Source organism: Agelaius tricolor, unplaced genomic scaffold, assembly GCF_023055355.1.
Source record: "Agelaius tricolor isolate 1412-34295 unplaced genomic scaffold, bAgeTri1.0.p SCAF_8, whole genome shotgun sequence".
NCBI lineage: Eukaryota > Metazoa > Chordata > Aves > Passeriformes > Icteridae > Agelaius > Agelaius tricolor.
In genome coordinates this window covers 24,117,928-24,138,711 of record NW_027269268.1, presented here as the reverse complement: position 1 = coordinate 24,138,711, position 20,784 = coordinate 24,117,928, and the positions used below count along the sequence as shown (strand labels likewise).

Here is a 20,784-nt window from a genome sequence, read left to right as displayed (position 1 = left end):
AGAGGTGTACATAATGTTTTTGAGGCCAGGAGATTTTGGAATTCAGGAAAAATGTTTTCAAGATATTTTTAAAGTTCATTTTCATCTCAGTGCTATGAAATTTAATAAATAATTAATTGCACTTTTAAATGTAGCCAATAGAAAACTATTTTAATATTTTTATTCTGTGTGACTGCTTCTATCTTTGCAAAATAAAGGTATGCACACGTAGACACACACATATGAATAAGGAACCATCTGGAAAACTGTCTTGTTTGTGGAATCAGTTATTTTGTGGGCCTTTTCCCACATCAGCTGACAATTCAATACTGCTTGACCAATTTATTTAACTAATGGTCCAAATCTTTTCCTCTCTTAGGTATCTTGAGTCAAACTTCACAAAGTTCTTGAACAACAAATTCCAGCTGTCAGCAGAAAAAAAAAGATTATATAAAATACCATTTCCACTTCAGTGAGAGAATTCCTTTCAAATGTTACCTGAAACATGAGATTGCAGCCAGCCTTTGTGGCACTATAAAACAACATTAAAACAGTCAAACAAAACCAAACAAACAAAGAATTCTTTTGTTCTACTTGACCTTCCCCAGAAAGCTCAGAAAGTACCTGGAACCTTAAGTAAGACTAGTCAGCTGCAATGCAGCAAAAGGTAGTTTTGCTAAATTGTCTTTTTTTTTTTTATTTTTCACACACTAAGGTTTCTTTTTTGCATGTGCAGAAGTCATTGCAGGAATATTTACCTTTGGAAAAAATACCATCTTCCATCTGATATAAAGGATATAAAGAAATATATATGATACATATATATTAATATATATAAAGTGGACAAACCATTGCTAAGAATAAATGTTGTACCTGTCTCCCAGAACCTACCTGCTTTTAAAAATTCAGCATCTGCCAGTACCAGTATGTAACATGAAACAATGTAATATTTAAAATCATAATCAACTATGAGAAGAAACTAATCCCTTGCAATTATGGCACATAATTTGTTGTACCCAGTGGATAGAAGTTATCTTAGTGCTACCTTAATTACTTGTTGGTTTACAAAAAATGCCCCAAATTACAAAGGCTCATTTATTAGCTTGGAGGTAATCTTAAAGTGATGCAATCAACTGGGTTTTTTTTTGTTGGTTTTTTTTTTCTTTTTTTATGTTTGTTAAGAAACAACCAGAACACAATTATTTTCTAAAATTTTGCTGGGTCTGGCTTGGATGGAGCTAGGTTCCTTGATAGCAGCAAGAATTGTGCTGTAGTGTAGATCTGTGACAATGACCTAGTAAAAGTGCGATTGGAAATTTTCATTTGTTCAGTTCTATTTTTTAACATTTAGAACAGATTTTTGGGAATTGTGTTTAAGCTGTCCTATTTGTTATGTTACAAGCCCATTTTAAATGGATTTAAATCATATGAATCAGACAGTAAGGAAACTTCCAAATCTACACAAATAGATTATTTTTGTGTTCCTTCCATGGGTCCTCAGCTGTCAGCTTGTAACTTCTTATAGTGAATAAAACATCCAACTTCCATCTTAACAGAGCCACTTGAACCAGCTCCCACCTCCTGTACAATCTACAAATTAGAACACAGAAATCTGCCCTGATGTGCCTGATCACTTTTGCCATGATAATCTTACATTTTTAAAGCAAATGTTATCTCTGATGCTTCTATGTGCAAAAAAATAATATTTTATCATGTTTTAAAACAAAATTATGGGCTTTTTATGTTGTTGGTTTTTCTTTTGTTTGTTTTGTTTCTCTTTGGTGTTCTTTTGGGGTTTTTTTGTTGTTGTTGCATGTAATATTTTCTTAATTTGGGTCTCTAATAGAAACTAAAAGGGGAGAAAGAATTTGTTGTCAAGTTCAGTATTTGTTCTTGAGAATATTCACATATCCCCAGCTATAACAGTATGTGAACTTCATGTTTAAAATGAAGAAAAAGATCTATTGAAACTGTTTTGCTGTATGTTATTGACCACCTTTGTAGTCCTTATCTCTACCTCATTATTCTTTCTGTACTGGTGCTGACTATTCTTTTGACATCTATAAATTTGACCAGTCCATATGGCATCTGCCCACCTTGATGTTACCACATTTTCTGAAGTGCCAGATTGTCTTAATCTTGTACTGATATTTAGGAGCATCTTTAGAATGTCTTTTGTTTGCTGTGTCTGTATAGCTAACCATTTCTTTGACTTCTATTGCTTTAAAAATGATTGGGGTTTTTTTATTAAATTTCTAGCTCTCTTTCCCCAGAAAGTATGAGACAGAAAAATGCATTTGCTGCCAACACTAAAAATAGATTTTTGCTGTGTTGGCTCCTTTATGATATAACATGAACAGTTTCATATATTCCTGGATACTAAAAATGTAGAAAGTTTAAGTTACTTCCCTTTGTCCTAAAATTCCTTGGACAATTTCTTGTCATCATTGGACAAGAATTTGCAGTAATTAAAAAACTTATAGTAATACACATCTTGCAACTGCTCCCCCAGGGAGACCTCAAACAATTCATAGACACCTGCATCACTGGTACCCTAAAAATTCAGAGTTTATCCCTAAGCTGTGCAAATGTGCACTAAAGGTCAGAAGTCCTGGGCTTTGTGCAGTGTGTTAAAAGAAATCATCTCTTCCCACAAGAAGTGCTTGTACAGAAGACAACTTGCAGAGACTTTCTCCAAATAAATGCTTAAAAGATTGCATCACTTTTGGTTTTTCCACCCTAGTGAAAAGTATCCCAATAAGAGGGAGGATTTTGTTGATGACACTTACAATGTCATTTACTTCAGCTCAGCAGCATTAAATTTGTTGTGTTCATTTTTTAATCTAGAGCCCATTGTATTAAATAGGATGTAGAATAAACTCAGAAGATGAAAGCTTACTAATGCATAAAATTATCTATTTTATAATATTATCTTCTATCTCTGTTACATATTGTCTAGTAATGGATTTTTTTTGTATTCGATCTCAGAGCACAAAGCTTAATTTGAGATCTCTTTATTCTAAGAACATAACACTTGTCAGGATTCCTTCAAGCCCTTATGAAATATTTCTTCCCATCTGTCTTGCATGGCTGTTTTGAAGTCCTTGATATCCTTATTTTTCAAAATAATGGTCAGTATGGGCTGAGAGAGTAAAAGAAAGAGAGAAAAAAAAATCATTTTAGTATGCTTGACCATCATTGACTGTGGAGTCTTTGACATTTAATTTAATCCTCTCTACACTGAGCTCCCTCACTAAGAATGGAAATAGAGACACCATATTCACTTCTATGAAGTATATAAAAAGCAATATCAAAAAATAATAAAATCTTCAGAACTGATCTATGAATATCAATCTCTGCAATCTCAGAATACTTACTATAAAGATCACTTTCAGATCTCTCAGGTGATATTCAGCACTTGTTATCCCCTTTGTGTGGGACAGCAGGTGACTTTTGTGGGTTTTTTTTCTTTTGCCCCTAGCCCTTGCAATGTCCTTTTCTATTATATTTCAATACACTTGAGGATCTAATCAGGAATTTTTTCATTACTAAGACTGTCTGCTCCCATAGATCTAAAAATTTTCATTTCATATGACTTACAATTGAATATTAAGTTCCTTTCCAAATTAATTTATGAAAACCTATATCTATTTTTATCAGTATTATTAAGCAAACTTATGATTTTTGATTGATTAGATCTCTGCTGCCATCTATTTTTATCATAAAAAGGTATTGCTTAATACACATAATAATAGTAATGATTTTAATGAAAGCAAGTTATATCTGGCTATGTATTAGTTTTCCTCTTTCATCCCATATACACTCTAAATTTCAAAGGTTACCTGTTATTAAATAGATATTTTTTTCTTCTAGTTGGAGAAGTACAGATGAGATTTTTAATGTGTAATTCTATAAGAACACAAACATTCATGTTTGTGTTTTGAAACCTGAAGTTTTCAAAATCCAGAACTTCTTCCCAAGTAGAAGTATGATAAAAGAGTCAATATTTTTAGAAAACTAGACCTGCAAACAAATTCTGTTCTTTATATAACAGAAATTATAGTGATGATCTTGTTTTACTCTAAAATCAATCATTTTCCATAAGAGTGGCCCCACAGCCTTATGTTCTGTGGGTTTTATTTTTTTTTCCCATTTCTAAGCACAGAATATTGGGAGGCTTTAAACAAAATTTTTATTCAGTCAGGATAAAGTAGATAATAGTTTGGGGGTTTTTTTCTTGAACAAAATTATTTGGGTTAGAAAATTTCTCTTTTGTACAAAAATACTGCTCTTTGCTTCTTGTATGGATAATTTTGACTGTAGCTTATTTAATTCTGTTATATTTGGTTTCTATTTTGAGAACATAATTTTCCTAAAGTGGTTGATTTCAGATTTAAAAATTCTATAGTCTTCATAAGGGTAATCTCTTGGGGTAGACCAAAACCAGAAAGGATAGAGGACATCAGATTTTATATTATCCTTTTCCTTCTCCTCATCTTCTAGGGCAAGGCTGTCCATCTGCCCAAAAGGGAAGAATTCTTAAAATTCTTACATTTCTTAAAATTTTATGTTAATATATTCTTTAAAATAAATGAAAAATTAAATTTATCCTCATTTTTAGGAAAAAAAGTCCCAAAGGTATTCTCTAGTTCATCTTTTTAAAAAATGCATAGATATTTCCTCTTTTATAGTGACTGCAGCTAGAGTGGTAAGCAGTATATATGGCTTGTCTGAAAGAAGAAAATAGCATAGAGGAGCTCAGGTTGTTAATTTGCCAACTGTTGGCAGCTCCACACTTGCATCTTGCTTGGCTGTGTATGCATGGAAGAGGCAAAGTTGCTCTAGCTGAAGGAAGAGGGGGGGAAAAAAATGGCACCTTGCAAATGTAAAGAAGCAGTGTCAGAAATCACATGACAGGCACTTTTCTAGTACAGAACTTCTTTAAGTCCTGCATTGAGTTTCTTCTTCATGCTTTGTTTTTCTCCTGTGACCTTTGCTTTAGGGTGTTTTGCACAATAACCCAGTATGCATTTCACACTATGATAAAGAAAATAAATATTGGTAAGACAGTTTGGACCTAACTCTGCTATAGTTAATGCAAGTAGTTGTGCCTCAGTGGGCTTTAATTTCTTCCTGTGTTACCCATTCTTTAGAATGGGAAAAGTTGTGTAGCATAGTACTGTTGCCTTGCACAGCTTTTATATTTTCTGTCCACAGAAACACTTTAAGAATCATTCATTTAAAAATCATATCTTTATAAACCAGGAAATTTCCTGAACTTTTAAAATCAGTACATATAGCATGGTTACTAAGCACATTCTATTAGATTTAGTTTTCTTGAAAAATGTTAGTTATCTTTTGTAAATTCGTTGTCTGAAGTGGATTCCATCTCGATATTTTGCAGGGGTGTTTGTTAGCTCTGTCAGAGCATTCCAAGTACTTCAGTAGCGTCATGAAAACAGCTCACTGAGATATTGTGATAAACAAAGTTGCTCTCGGAAAACTCATACATAAGAAATGCACACACTTCTTAGATCTCCACAAAACCCTAAGACAAAAATGAAAGACAGACTGAAGAGGTGCTCTTTGTATGTTTGATAACTCTCTAGCCTTGAAAAAGTACTGAAGTTGATTTTAATGGCTGGCAAATTATACTTTTTGTGGAAAGAAAAGTGATGGTTTTCTGTTAAAGCTATGCTTCGAGAGAGGTGAAAATCATCTTCAGAGATTCCTGAAGATTCTGGGAGAGACATCTGTTTCTAGGGCTGTTTTGCATGGAGACTTATGTAACATTCTTCACTCTATGCAGGCACTTTCAGCAGTGCTAGGTATTCCTTGAATCAGTTGTTTGAATTTCTGACCTCAAAGGCAACCTTTAATAGCCCCTACTGCTGTATGATACTTGAACTTGCTATAATGGCTTGGAGAAACAGACAATCACATTTCATGTGTAATTCTAGCTCTTAGTCACATTGTGATGTAATGTCAGTCATTTAAGCTTCAATTGCCCAAATATGTGCAAAGTTTTATGAGGCTATATTTGGGTATTATGGTTTTATGCTGAGAGGATGCTTATGGTGAGTGTGAGGTTCAGATTGTAGGCACCTAGATTTAGATGTGAAAATGCAGTATATCTGTGGGTGTAAGCTGTCTATCTCCTGCAATGGTTACTGGAGATTTAGTCTAAACACACAGTATATAAACAGTATTTCTCACTCTCCTACAGGCCTCTGGTACTGGTTATTTAAAAAAATTCTTTGGACTTTGTTGACCGTGTGGTTGAGATTTCCGCTGGCAAAAAAATAGCAGCTTAGATTTTCAGCTCATATTTAGACATACATAGTTGTGCATAAAAATGTAGGTGTCCTCAGAAGAGGAATGCTGTCTGTGGATAATTAGTTTTGCACTAAGGAGTTGTGGTGAGGCTGTACATTTGTAATGGCAATACTTGATCCTCCTTATTGATGATTGATATGATTGAAGAGGAGGGAAGCAGCTGTGCTTGATTAGAACTGAAGAAATTGGTTTTTTCTTGTTTATTTCAAAGCAATAAGGGTATAAATATAAACAAATTGATATGTTTATGTACTCTGGAAGAGATACAGTTAAGACTTTTTTTTATTTTCTGGCTCATATGTCAATTTTTAATAAACTGATGAAAAGAACAGGTTATAAAAAATACAGTACTTAAAATTAAACTGGTCATTGTGGCAGACAACTGATTTTGCACATGTGCTTAATCTAAACAGCACTTTCTTTTTAAATTTCCCAGTGTATTACTTGAAATCCTTATCAGAACCACCCAGAACTCAACTCTGTGTGGCTTGAGATCTAGCACTGCTGTCCTAAATGACATATGATACTGATATATACACATTCAACTCTCCAGTTCATCAACTGAAAATGAAAGCATTTCTGTTTAATCCTAAGAAGAGAGAGAGAGCATGCTTTAAGAGGAAAAGGAAAAGTCATTGCTTTCAAGGATACTACTACTTGATGTCAATCAGCATCAGTGGGGTCTTTATAGGAAAATTTGGAAGATACAGGATTGTGCAGAGAGTAGCAGTGAAAGTATTTGGAACCTTAGGACTGAGGCCCAGAATATGTGAGGCAAAATTTATTTTTACTTTTCCACTTCTTATCTTAGAAGAAAAAACAGTGAAAGGAGGGATGCCCTAGTATGTGATTTTCTTCCTATACTTCAACTGCAAGCTGATATTATACCTGTATATATATATTAATATATATATACATAGATATATATACTCATATGCACATATGCATTTTTATGTTTTGTAACATGCTCTTTTCATATCAAATAATACATACCTCCATTAAAACTCTGCGGTAAGTAAACCACAGGTATGAAAGAGTGATATTTCATGCAATTTCAGCACTGGTGTGGAGTTTTTTCCCTGTTATCCCTCCCTCTGTCCCATAGGATTTGGGTGACAGAAGAAGGGTCCAAAGAGGAATCCACAGATGCTTAAGGATGCTTTTGCTACACACCTATTAACAGTCATAACCAAGTGGTAGCAGAATCCTTGCCAGTGTGAAATACACCAACTCACAGGATGAGTGTTTGCCCTGTGACTGTATCAAATTAATTCAGAAAAGGCTTGACAGTAAACAACCTCCTTGTGCAATGGCTATGTATTTTGGTTTGTAAACAAAGTCAACTCTTCTCAGATATGCAAAGAGATATTAAAATGTGCTGGTGCTGAAGTTCAGGCAACAAGTAGTGATCTTGTGGAATACATTTCTTATTAAGCCTTTTCTCAGTAATAGAAAATAGGAACAAAACTTACTTAGGTACTACAGTGATGAAGATGGAGAGTTATGCACATAAATGTGACATTCTGTAACCAGGAAACCTCCCACAGAACTGGGTGAGTCACTAAAGACTTCAGCCACATTTCTGTTTTGCAGGTTTGTTTACCACTACCAAGACATAGCACATTCTACCAATGATACTTCTACAATACATTTTCTAATTCATTTATTGCAATCTGCTTTCTTGAACAAACCCACAAAATCCAGAGCAGGAAGCTGCACACATTTTAAATTGTTTAATGACATTCAAAGCATTTTTGGTATAGCTATAAGGAACATTGACATAATAGATATATAAGAACAGTGAGATATTTGAGAGGAAAAAGATGTTTTGTTCATTCCTGAAAAGCAAAATACTCTTCTTGAGCTTTGCCAGAGTCAATGCTAGTTAGGCTGATTAGACTTGATAAAGAAGTTGAGAGAAATTTTATGTAAAATTATCATTACTTGTTCTAAACCATAATAAACTATTTTTCTACATTAACAAAGGTTTGTTTTTCTTGTTTGAAAGTGCCACACCTTAAAGAATAGTGATTGAATAATTTATTTTGAGCAGTGAAAGGGAGCCAGCTGTATAAATCCTGTGAAATGATAATCTGCACTTTCACATTTTCTCATAAGTGAAAGCTGCATAGCATGTAAGGAAAATCTGGTTTTTTACCCTTTATACCTGTTACAAACAATGGAACTCAAGGTGATGGGAATTTTGCAGGTAAAAAACTGGCAATATTTATGTGTCATAATAATACCTAGTAAGGTTTCTAAAATTGATACATTTTAATATATGAATTTAGTGTTGGTGCCTCATGTCATAAGTTACTTCTCAGTGATGAGCAAGTTCTTGTGAGCACATTATTCTAAAGAAAGATTTGATAAAAGATTTCCCCCACTCTGAGACATTTGATAATCTGATGAGAGCAAGAGAGAGAACTAATTTTGGTAGAGCAATAATCTAATTTGCTATTGGGATTACTTTGGCAGGTTGACAATGGGAGTCTTCAGGTTGTTTTTCAGGAAATATAAGATAGTGGCAATTATGATAATTACTTTGGGAAAAGTAAGTTTTTATAGTTGTAATATTACAAGCAATTAATAAACCTTCTGCATTTGGAGATCAGTGTGTTGTCAAGGACGATGCTCATTTTGAAAATATATGTGTGTATGAAAGATTGGTAATTGTAATGTTATTAGTAACTCGTGTGAATTTCACCGTTACTTAAGGTCAGAAACAGAGTAAGACAAGTTTTAAAAAAACAGCTGTTTTCTATACAGTGGATGGAAAAGTGGCATCACAACCTTAGGTCTGCAGAAGGGCAGACTCCTCTGCTTTCTACAAGTGTGTATGTCTGTGAGCTAAGGGATTGTGTCCAATCACAAACATTTCATGAGATTTAAAGCACTTGTTTGCTTCTTTTCAGGCATTGGAATAGGCTGCCCTGGGAGGTGGTGTAGTCACCACCCCTGGAGGTGTTCAAGACATGTCTGGATGATATGGTAATATGGTTTAGTGGTTGGTCTGTGTGATCTTAAAGGTCTTTTCCAACCTTGATGATTCTATGATTTTATGATGGTTAATATCTCACCATCAAAAGAATGAGTAGTATAAGATAAAAATCTACTGTACCTATGCAATTTTGATTATATGAACAAAGCCAGAAAAATGGTGTTTCATATATCCATCAGCTAGGAGAGGCCATGAGAACATTTTCTCTGACTTCTTCATGTCCTTTAGGTTTTAAACATTCCAAATATTCATTTAGTGATTCAGATAATGAATCTGATATTTTTGAAGCTACATCTACTTATCCAAGTAGATAGTGGTATAATCTTTACCTAGGGAGTCCCACCACAGAAAATTTATCATGTCTATTGTAGTTGGTTGCAATGGTATATTGTCCCAATTGTTAGGAAAAATTACCTATTCCTAATTTAAAGTTTTCTGTTTTCAGTATGCAACCATTTTTATATTGGACTCAGATTCTTGCATAAAACCATAGTCTCTATTCCTCAAATAATTTTCAAGTTTTTCCTTTCCCCTAATTTTTTTTCATTCCTTTTTAGAAGGGCATAAAAGAGAAAAAAAAAAAAAAACCATAAAGCATTCTTAGTTTAGTCTCCCCAGTGTAGAATACAGGTGTGTTGAAGTGAGTGTGTTGTAGTGTTGTATTGTTCTTACCTCTTTTTTGGTATACCCTTAAGGACTTTACAGAGGCTTATGGGCCTTGTTTTTATTTTTGACTCATTAGACTCAGATTTCATATTGATTTGCATGTCTGCTTTGATCATTAATTCCTTTTATAGCTGCTACTTTTTACGGTACTATGTTCTGTGTTCATGTCATACATTCCTCATTCATGCATGAAGCTGCTCAACTTTACACTTGGCCACCTTTGAACATACTTTGCTTGAATGAGCAACTGACTATAATGATTTTACTGTCATTATCTACAACCTTAGAGTCATGGACATTCATAGACATTTTCATCCAAATCATCTGTGAAAATTTTATGAAGTATCAGCTTTTGTACCAAGAAGTTTCCTGTAGAATGATGATTCTGCATTGACAACTACATTTTATTTCAGATAAATTATTTTTCTTTCAGGTATGAGTTTTTATTCCAAGAAAGCTATGCCCTCCTGATATTCAGTTACCTTCAGAAAGTTTTCTAATAAAAAAATTATATTAGGTTTGTCTGACAAAGTTTATTTTTTCATAAACCCATGTTGACTGTGTTATATTCATGATTTTCTGTAACTTATTCTCATATCGTCTATTTTATTATTTCCCTTGCATATGCATCAAGCTGTTCAGCTTAGCTGGGATACCTGACTTTGTCTTATGAATATTTCAACAATCTTTTTTTTTTCAGACTTTCCAAATTTTCCTGTTATTCTGAGATTGATTAAAATACTAAGAGATAGTCAATTCTTTCAAAATTATTAGGAACAAATTATCTAACCTGACAGACATATGTCCCTATAAAAAACCTGTTTATCACCTTCCTCAGTTGCCAGTGGCTTGGGAAGTACTTTCTTGACTTAGGTAACAAAAGTATATTTCTTCTCCTTCTTTGTTTCTTTCTGTTGGGTTTGTATTTTTTTAAACTATACAAGACATTAAATTCTTAGCTTTTCTTATCAGTTTTCTTCACTTCCCCTTTTCCCTTCTGTACCTTCCCTCCAGAACTTCATTACTTTTTCCATCCTTACGCCTCTGCCTAGCAATTCTCAGAGACTAAGAATCAGCCTCACAAACCTCACAGGCACAGGAACAGATCTCTCTCTATTTGTTCAGCTTCTCAAAACTCCAGCCACACAGCTCTCACTGAGACAGGCAGACAAACATATGAAACACACAGCTTGCTAAATCCTTTTACACCCAAGAAGACTGGCAGCTTTAAATTATCCCCCCCCTTCTTTTTATCTGTATTGTTGGTCTGTTAGGGTATTTGCATCCCTGTCCAGCTTTACTGAATTTTAATTGGAGCACTGAAATGTTGCAGGCAGTATGACAGCCAAGAAAGAATTGTTTAAACAGTAGTATTGATAAAATCCTGTTAGTTCTAATAAATTGCTTTTGGCAGCTATACTCCCGATTTTGGGAAGGGTAGATCCTTCATGAAATTTTACCAACTTCTCTCCCAGCCAGGTCCAAAGTTCTGTCTATTTTTAGTAATCAAAAACATTATTTTGATGGAGTGATTTTGTATACTCTTACTCCAAATTATATGTTTTTATATGTTTTCTTCTCATATCTGTCTCTTTAGTACCTCAGTCGCAATAGCAACCTGTAGCATGATAGGTTAGAAACCATGCTAGGCCTTAGATAACCTGTATTTCACCTGGACTATGCCAAGGGATTATTATATAGCCTTAGGCCAGTCATTCAGCTTTCTTTACCCTCTGTATTATCTGTACAGTGCTTTGAAAGCAGTAACTATACATTGCTATGTATGTTCTATACATTATTCTGCTCACATAACTGCTCTCAGTGTATGCAGCTCCAGAAACATTACGCTGTGGGCTAATTTTACATCTGTGTCCAAAGCAGTGACTTTTTAAAGTTGGAACTAGAAAACATTATAAAGCAAAAAGTCTTTTGCATGTTAATGTTACAAGAAAATGGAGTTATATTTTATCAGGGCTAGAGAAGACAGTTCTCTAAGGAAGGAAAGAGAGCCTATCTCCCAAACCTTTGTTTACAATTCAGAAGTAAATAGAATGCAATGAATAACACGGATAGCTGTAAATAATTGTGAGTTGAAAATAAATAATCACTGAAAAAAATGCATTAAACTGCTCTTTGCACACTTTATAAGTAAGATACATTGTAAACAGGCATTCAGGTATAACTGATTATCAGAATACATATGGTTAGTTGCTGTAGCATATAAAATCAAGTTCCTTAATAGCTCCAAAGCAAGGGACAATAAATTTCTCAAGTGCAATAAAAATAAATACAACATCAGATAAAGTGGGTAAAATGTTGAAGCCAGTTTCAATAGTTTTCAGTTAAACTCAATTACTAAAGCTGAACCACTATTTACATCCCAGGAACAGTCTATCCACAATACTGTAAACTTTTTACTTGTGGCTTTTTGAACTGTGAACTAAATATTAAGAAGAGATAGATAAAGCTGTAAAAGAAACTAGTACCTTTATGTTATCAGCTGGTTTGTTTTAAAATGTGTTTGCTGACTAAACCTGGAGATCTGGAGCCCCTTGCTGCGGGCAAGCGTAATTTTTATTAAATCTGTCTGTGCTAGTGGGAAGGTTTACGTCAACATTCTTCTGTGGCTCCTAGGATATTTCATTCACACTAACCAGGTTAGTCAACAAAAAACATTTAAAGAATCTTAATTATTCCACAGTAGCTAAATTTATCCTGATGACACGCATTGGGGAATGCTTATGCGAACCTTTTGAGTTTAGGGGATTTGTGTGAGAGAAGGTACCACCAGGTAATGAGAAGCTGCAGTGCCACAGCCAATGGCAGTGCCCTCTGTGGGCAAGGCTAGATGCCAAACGTGAGTCTTTCCACATGTGCAGTTGATGCTACCCCTAGGGAAGATAGACAAGACCATTTTTTTTTAACCTTAGACAATACATTCACATTTGGTAATCAAAGAGTTTATGTAATCTGTCGCTATAGGACACAGAACAAAACAACGCGGACACGCAGCTCTCTAAGGTAAAAAAGAGGGAAGTTTTATTTCTGACTCTAACATTTATAGATTTCCAAAAGTGACAGTGGATTGGAGGGTGACAGTGCCACCTCTCCAATGGCACAGGACAAACTAATAGTCTATAAAATTTCTCTTCCTTCATAAAAGAATGCAAAACAATAAGTTATTTACATAAAGTGCGTGAGAAAGTTTGTTACAAGAATGTAAACATCAGAAGGCTTAGAAAAACTTGAAAAAACAGGGCGATGTGGAACCAAAGTAACCATGGGTTAAGTGTACCTCTGGTTCAAAAACATACATTCTGGGAATAACATTTGAGAAACAAAGATTAGTAACTGATATATTCCTCTTGAAATCAATAACATTTGGATGCAAAAAATATCGCATAAGTTGATCATTAACACTGCTTAATCAAATAATCATAAGCAAGGCAGGTTTCTTTGAATCAAATTGATTTAAATAATTCATTTTAATCACAATTTAAATCAGCAAGTAAGGTTTGCTGATTTAGATCATTGATGATAATCTTGTTCTGCATTTGTATTTTACTTTAGAAGAAGGTAATTTTTATGACCTGGAATAATCTTTAGAAAGAAATGAATTGTCAAGCAGCACAAAAATTTCTTCTTCTTGCTTGATGAAAAATAAATGAAAAAAAAATTTTTTAGTTTATGACCAATTTAAAATATATCTATTTAGATTTTTAAATTTGTTTTGCGGTGGAAAATGGTTAAGAATTCATTTGGGTTTTTAAAAAGGGATTACCTTTTTTTAAAAAAGATTACTTATGTTTTCTCTCATGCAGTATAGAAACTAAAGTGCAACTTAAAACATACAGTCAAATTTTAAGACTTTTTCCTGAATTAAATAAAGATACCATGAAATATGATGGACACATATATAGAATAAAATGTATCAAATATATTAAAATGTTGAATGACTGATTTTTTTTACAGAAGAGAATTTATTACTATTTCTAATACAGTTTCTGAAAACAACAGGCCAAATATTAAAAAGCATTTATAGATTTAATCATGTAAATGATGTATTTTCAAAATCACAGTATGGATTTGATGTATGTTCATGTATATTGGAAAATTTCACTTGGATATATGTCTGTGGCTTAGTACCTATGTAAGCTAAAAACAACTCAGTGAGAGCCTTTTCTTTCACTTTTTAAAAAGATTTCCTGATTTTTCCCATGACTATATATTGGTATGCTGAAAGAGAAGAGTAATGTTTTCAAACCCAAGGTCAGCTGGCCAGTCTCAAAAAAAACCCGTACTCTGTGTTTGCAACTGAAATTGAGATCAAAAGTAGTTAAAGCAAAAACTCTCTGCACTGTGTTCTCATATTAAAATAGATTAAATAATATTATAATAGCTTAAAATTAAGTTATTCAGTCATAATGTCATCACATTGATCTTAAAATTAGGTATTTTCCCTTTATCTTCTGGTGAATACTGATGTTCCTGGATAGTTCACTGATTTGTGCTCTACATTGTTATGTAAAAACACAATCAATAAGCCAATTCTATTGTCCTTTTGTAAGCACTGCTCATGTGTCTAACACTGGTTATTAAACATGGAGATGTGAAATGTCAGTGTTGTTACCTATTTAACCTTTTCTATTACTGCACAATTTTGTACATAATACAGCATAGGCCTGTTTCTTGTAGCTGGAAAACACTTACTAATTAATAATGAAACCAGGAATCAATGAGTTTTTGGCTACCCAAAAAGATTAAGAAACAGATGTCATGTGGCCAAAAAACCTAAAACTGAAATTCTGCCTGATGATCCTAATCTTTTTCTATGTCAGAACAGCAGACCTCATGAATAGAAAAGTAACATTATCTTAAGTAAATTATCCAGACATAACTTCCAAAAAAGCTCTCACACTTTCCTAACTAAGATGATTGAATTAATGTATTTATAAGTAGCTGAATAATTAAAGACAAAATGGATCTCATAATTAGATCAAATTGTAATTGTGGACAGTGTGATTGACACTGAGCCTTCTTTGGGCAGGATTTGGACCAAATGAAATCCTAAGGTCCCTAACAATTGAAATAGTTCTTCAGTTCGGTGCTTTTATGATACTGAAGCAGTATGCAAGGATTTTGGAAGGTTGAGCTAAAATATAGTGTTCTTACATCAGTTCAGTAGAAAGTGCAAATCTAATTCACCCTACCTTATGCTGAGGAACTGCCTGAACAATGTCCTGAAACAATTTTTGCCTGTTTCTTTGGTGGCTCACTGATTAGTAAGTACCCTGGAGTTACAAGTATAGTGTGAAAATTTTGTGTTATTGTCAACTCAATTGTTGGAACATTCTGTCTGTCATATGGCTTTATATCAGAAGGATGTGAAAGGTATTTTTAGATTAGATTTATGATCATGCAGCCTCATTTTTAGGATCAAAGATTCAGAGGAAAGTGGCGAGAAATGTGCCAAAAGAAAACAGCTGTTTGGGGAAAGTGCTGGGTAAGCTACTTAGATAAGTAAAGCTAATATACTTTCAGATGACTCCATTATATTTAGAAGTATCTTTTTTGCATATATATATAGTCAATTGATTGTGCAGTCAGAACATATATGTTACCATTAAAGAATAGTGATATAGCTTATATTAAAAGGTTACAGTCAATCAGCTCTGGGATTTTAAAATGTAACCATATTATTCATGTTCAGTGAAAGTTTCCTGATGTATGTAAGAGCATAAAGGATCATTGAAATTGTAAGAAATATGGTGTTTGGGTAATTAGGAGGCATAAACCTAAATCCTTTTATGATATTCATTTCTATTGAATTAAAATAAGGAAGATTCAGATAATGATCTGAATAACAATGAGCGCTGGGTTAAGCTGGTGTTCCCAAGTCGAAGAGCTCTATGAACTGAATTCAAATACATAGGATGTGGTATCTATTGATATTTAATCTTTTTCTCCTTCCTGGCTTTTGTAAAAGTTAGATGTGAATAGATATAAAAAGTAATGGTTTACTTTTTCCCTTGTGTTAGTAGGAAAAAGGAACTTTCCCATTAATCAAATAAATGGGTTTTAGGCATTTTTTATACATTCTAATTTACAACACTAAAAATAAAATATTATAAAGTGCTTAATATCTGAAACATCTGAAGCTGAGATATATAGCAATACACTGCTCCACATATTATCTCCTTTGCTCATGGTATCTTTCCCCACTCATATATTATGCACACAGTAGCTCTGACTTTGGTTTTGTGCTTTTTCTTTCAGGTTTGGATATATTCTTCATAAGGACGAGCCCATGCTCCAGAAAATCGATCTAGAAACGATGTCATACATCAAGACAGTTAGTTTAAAGGATTATAATTGCATTCCTGAGTCACTGGCTTATACGCATCTTGGAGGATATCTTTTTATCTGCTGCAAGCCTGACACCACTGGGGCTGTCCTGCCGCAGCTCATCGTGGACAGCGTTACTGATTCCGTGATCGGATACAACGGCGACGTGACGGGCACGCCGCACGTCTCTCCAGATGGACACTACCTTCTCAGCATTGATGATGCTAAAGGCCTCCTGAGGATCCAGTCCATAACAGTGAGAGGAGAAATACAGGATGCATTTGACATTCACACCAATTTGCACATATCTGATGTAGCTTTTCAGCCATCCTTCACTGAAGCTCATCAATACAATGTCTACTGCAGCTCCAGCACACAAACTGATGTTCTCTTCATGGAGCTCTCTTCTGGCAAGGTGAAGATGGTGAAGAGTCTGAAGGAACCCATGAAGGCAGGCGAATGGCCTTGGAACAGTAAGAACCGTCTCATAAAAGACAGTGGCCTTTTTGGTCAGTATCTCATGACCCCTTCCAAGGAATCTCTGTTTATCCTGGATGGACGGCTCAATAAGTTAAATTGTGAAATCACCGAAGTTGAGAGAGGCAACACAGTAGTTTGGGTTGGAGAAGCATAAGAATCTGTGTTAGATATTTACTGAGTTGATAGTCTTACAGTACATTGCACTTAAATTACACCATTCTTCAAATTTACACAATTTTAATTTTAAATTATTAGGCCCTTCTATACCTGTTATTTCTTTGACCTGTACACAATTTGAATCAGCTTCCACATAAAGTGACTAAAAAAATTATGGCTATTTGATAATGGTACTCCTTATTAATTACCAGGTGAGATTGTGTTGTTTGAAATAACTAAATATTGAAATTGATGATAAGTATAATAAATTAGTGTAAAAAAAGAAAAAAAAATCAAAAAGTCTTTAGGAAATTTAATATGATACTTTGCATTTGTAAATGGAAGACTTAAATGTTATTCAAATTTTGGGGTTTTTTGCTTCAGACACAGAACAAGAGCTGTTGTACAACAGTCTTTGACTCCTTAAGCTGAAATGTTATGTCCTGTCCAGTCCACTCTTAAATCTTTTTGTGCCTTGAAGCGAAAGTCTCACAAGAAAGACAAACATAGAAATTATAAAATTTATTCCCACTGTGGCTACAGGATTGCTTGTCATTGGAAAGAAAGTTCTGCTATCAAATTCCAGGTGACAAGTTGTGCAACATACATGGACAGGAAAAAAAAAAAATTGTATTTGCAGTGTTTTCTGATCACTGCATTTTGGAGTTTATTTTTATGGTGTCTTAGTTGAGAAAGCTGCTTGCAGAAGCTTTACCTTTTTTTAGAAAATAATAGATACTAGGTTTTTCAGCTATCACAGGGTGTTGTCAGCAAGGAGTTTCAAGCCTACTGAAAAGAAATATTGCACATCCTTTCAGAATATACCACATTCTTAAAACCTGGTATCACAAAGCTTCACTTATATCATTGAGGAAACTGTTAATTAAACATAAAGAAAATGCATTTTAAGAAAATGAGAATTCAAAGAACTGAAGTCTACAACCAGTAGATAACATTTTTGCTTATTCATTGTACCATTGATTCCTATTTGTTAAACCATTTGGTTAGCTCAACAGATTTTCTAGTTCTTGCATCCAACTGGATTAGTGCAAAAAAATGGACAAAAACAAAAAACAAACAAAAACTTTGTATTTTTTATAGTTTGTTTACTTAGTATTCTAATATAACACTGGTTAAACATGTAAATGGGAAAAATAAGATTCCCAGAAGTAGATTAACAAGTCAATAGAAAGCCAGCAGTGAACATCTATCCAGACTCAGAGCAATGACTTAGAAGTTTGAGAGTATTTTTATTTTTATTATGTTTTTGCTAAAGAATGCTTATAAGCTCTTAAAATGACCTCCATTTACTGAAGGCAATCAGAAAAAAATATCTTTTTTTAAACAAAGTTTTACTGCAATTTAGATTGTGTAAAATTGCTTTGAAATCTGGACTTTTCTAGCATTGTAATCTTGTGTGCATTGAGCATTCTGCCCTGTGTGGTACAGTAGATCTCTCTTTAGCTTGAGCAAACCTCCTGGTAAGTAGCTTTAACTGAGATAAAAATTTGCTTACATTTCTAGCTACTGAATCTATTTTCCTTTTTAAGAACTCCTCTCCATTGTGAACAAACAATAATCATGTAAACTGTCTGTTACTCAATTGCAGTAGTCTGTCTCATGCAGTTTCTGTTCTGTAATTTATACCACGTGAATGTTCTGTATGTAGAAAATGCTTGACAAAAGGAGAATAAATCCCATAAATTTTAAACAGTCCTGACTTTGGTGAATCATCCAATCAGCCACTGAGCTGGCAAGTAAAACTAACTATTCAAAAGCACCTATTATTTTAAATAGATGTATGAAAATAGATGTATTTATATATATATATGCAAAATAATATGTAGTGTGGAAAGAAAATTTTTTAGAAAAGCTCAAGGAGAAGTTTCCTTTGGCTGCTACAAAGCAAAGTTCATCTTATACCACAATCTCATTATTAGCACATCTAAAGCACAAGTACAGGCTGAGTGGGTAATGGGTTGAGGCAAGCCTTCGGGAGAAAGACTTGGGAGTGGTTTTGGATGAAAAGCCCAATATGACTCAGCAGTGTGCATTTGCAACCCAGAAATCCAACTGCATCCTGGTCTGCATCAAGTGAGACATGACCAGCAGGTTGAGTGATGTGATTATTATTATTATTTGCCTTCAATAATTCTACTTCTTTTTTGACAATACTGTCCAGACTGTGTGTGTAAATAATGGCCACAACTTCTCATCGTTGTTTTTTCAGTGAAGTTAAACAAATATTGTATCACCATGGTTGCTTTCATAGCTCTTATAGTTGAAGTTCAGCTTTCTCAAATACAGGTGGCCTGACTGAAAGCTTTAATCTGAATGAGGGGAAGAGCTGGAACCTGTTTCCATTTTTTCCTAGCAACTCCATGAGGAAAGATGATGTAAGGAGGCTTTTTCAACCCAGAGAGGCAACATTTCCAGGGAGGCCCAATAGCAGCCTGCCAGAACCCATGAGAGGTTATACAACAGGGTTAGATTCTTCACAGCTATGCATAGCAGGGGGACAAGACAGCAGCATAAATTACATCAAGAGTTTCAGGCTGGATATAAGGAAAAGCTGTGATGATAGTGAAGCATGGGAGCAGGTTGCTTAGAGAGACTATGCAGTCTCCATCCTAGGAGTTTATTAGCACTTGTCTGGATTATGCCCATCTGACCTTTAGTGGAACTGGCTGTGACTAGCAGTGTTGGACTAGAGACCAGCCAAGTGCCCTTTAACCCTCACTTGTCTTGTGATTCTATCATTACAGCTGGGGGATGGAGACTTAATTTGTTTTAGTTGTTTAAATTTCTGATTGAGTTTAATGTAAAACCTGCAAGTGTTATGATTGGGCTAAAGCATGGCCTAAGCAAAACTCAAAAACCAGTATCTTTTGTCACTTGAAATCCTTAGCTCGGAACATCTCACTTTAAATCAAGAACATTCTCATTAATAATCTGGAACATGCTTCTTGGATTCCAGGAAATCCTAAGCTGATTGTAGAACTTGCACAGGATGAAACATGCAGAGGTAAGTGCTCCTTTTGATGTATCTGAAAAATAGCCATGGCAGAGGGAAGGAGGACTTGAGAAAACCATTGTAGATAAGATCTGAGTATGTGTCCAAATGTGAACACCACCACTTAAGTGTATCCTTAGTCACAGATTGTCTAGTAAATCTTTTCTAGGCATTTATACTATGATTCAGTACTGGAACAAAATGATCTGTTAAGTTACTAATCAATTTTAGACAGGAGAGCTCATGTCATAACTAAGGTCGTGTCTTCAAAAGAAACACCGTAACACAGACCAAGTCCTGTTCACCTCCCATCAGTTTATCCTTTGCATTTTGGTCTTCATCTTAAGCAGTTCCTAAAGAATGCTACTGATAAATTTGTTTTGAGGTTAGCAGCTAAGATGCAGAACACAAGAATTTTTAAAAGGCATATTTAAGCATTATTTAGCTGTAATGATCCATAAGTATGACTTAATTTTTTGTGAATACTGTTGTTAAATGAGAAAAACAACTTAGTAAAAACTTTGTATCTAAAAATCCTAATTTCAGCCAAGTTCAGAAAGCGACAAGATAGAGCATACGAGGTGAGAGAGAGGAAAAAGGCATTCTGTACATACATACACTAATTAGAGAGATGTGAGATGGAGCCCAGCAGTTGAGAACCTTTGCACTTGCACCACACTGACACAGATTCACTGTGACCAATCTCCCCACAAAGGAGGAAGACTTGGAGGAGAAGGGCAAAAATAATGAGCTCAGGGAAGAATATCAAGAATGACCAATTATTGTAAAGAAAGCTGCATTTTTTGTG

At 34.3% G+C, this 20,784-nt stretch overlaps 1 protein-coding gene across 4 annotated transcripts in view; it reads left to right on the top strand.

Annotated features, from left to right (window-relative positions):
• FSTL5 (follistatin like 5) overlaps window positions 1-18,674 on the top strand; it is a 272,587-nt gene extending 253,913 nt beyond the window's left edge. For all 4 annotated transcript variants that reach the window (XM_071431980.1, XM_071431982.1, XM_071431978.1 and 1 more), the window contains one exon: window positions 16,259-18,674. In XM_071431980.1, the coding sequence (XP_071288081.1) occupies window positions 16,259-16,961 (703 nt within the window). In that variant the 3' untranslated portion in view covers window positions 16,962-18,674. The remainder of the gene's footprint in view (window positions 1-16,258) is intronic.
• Window positions 18,675-20,784: the final 2,110 nt, after the last annotated feature.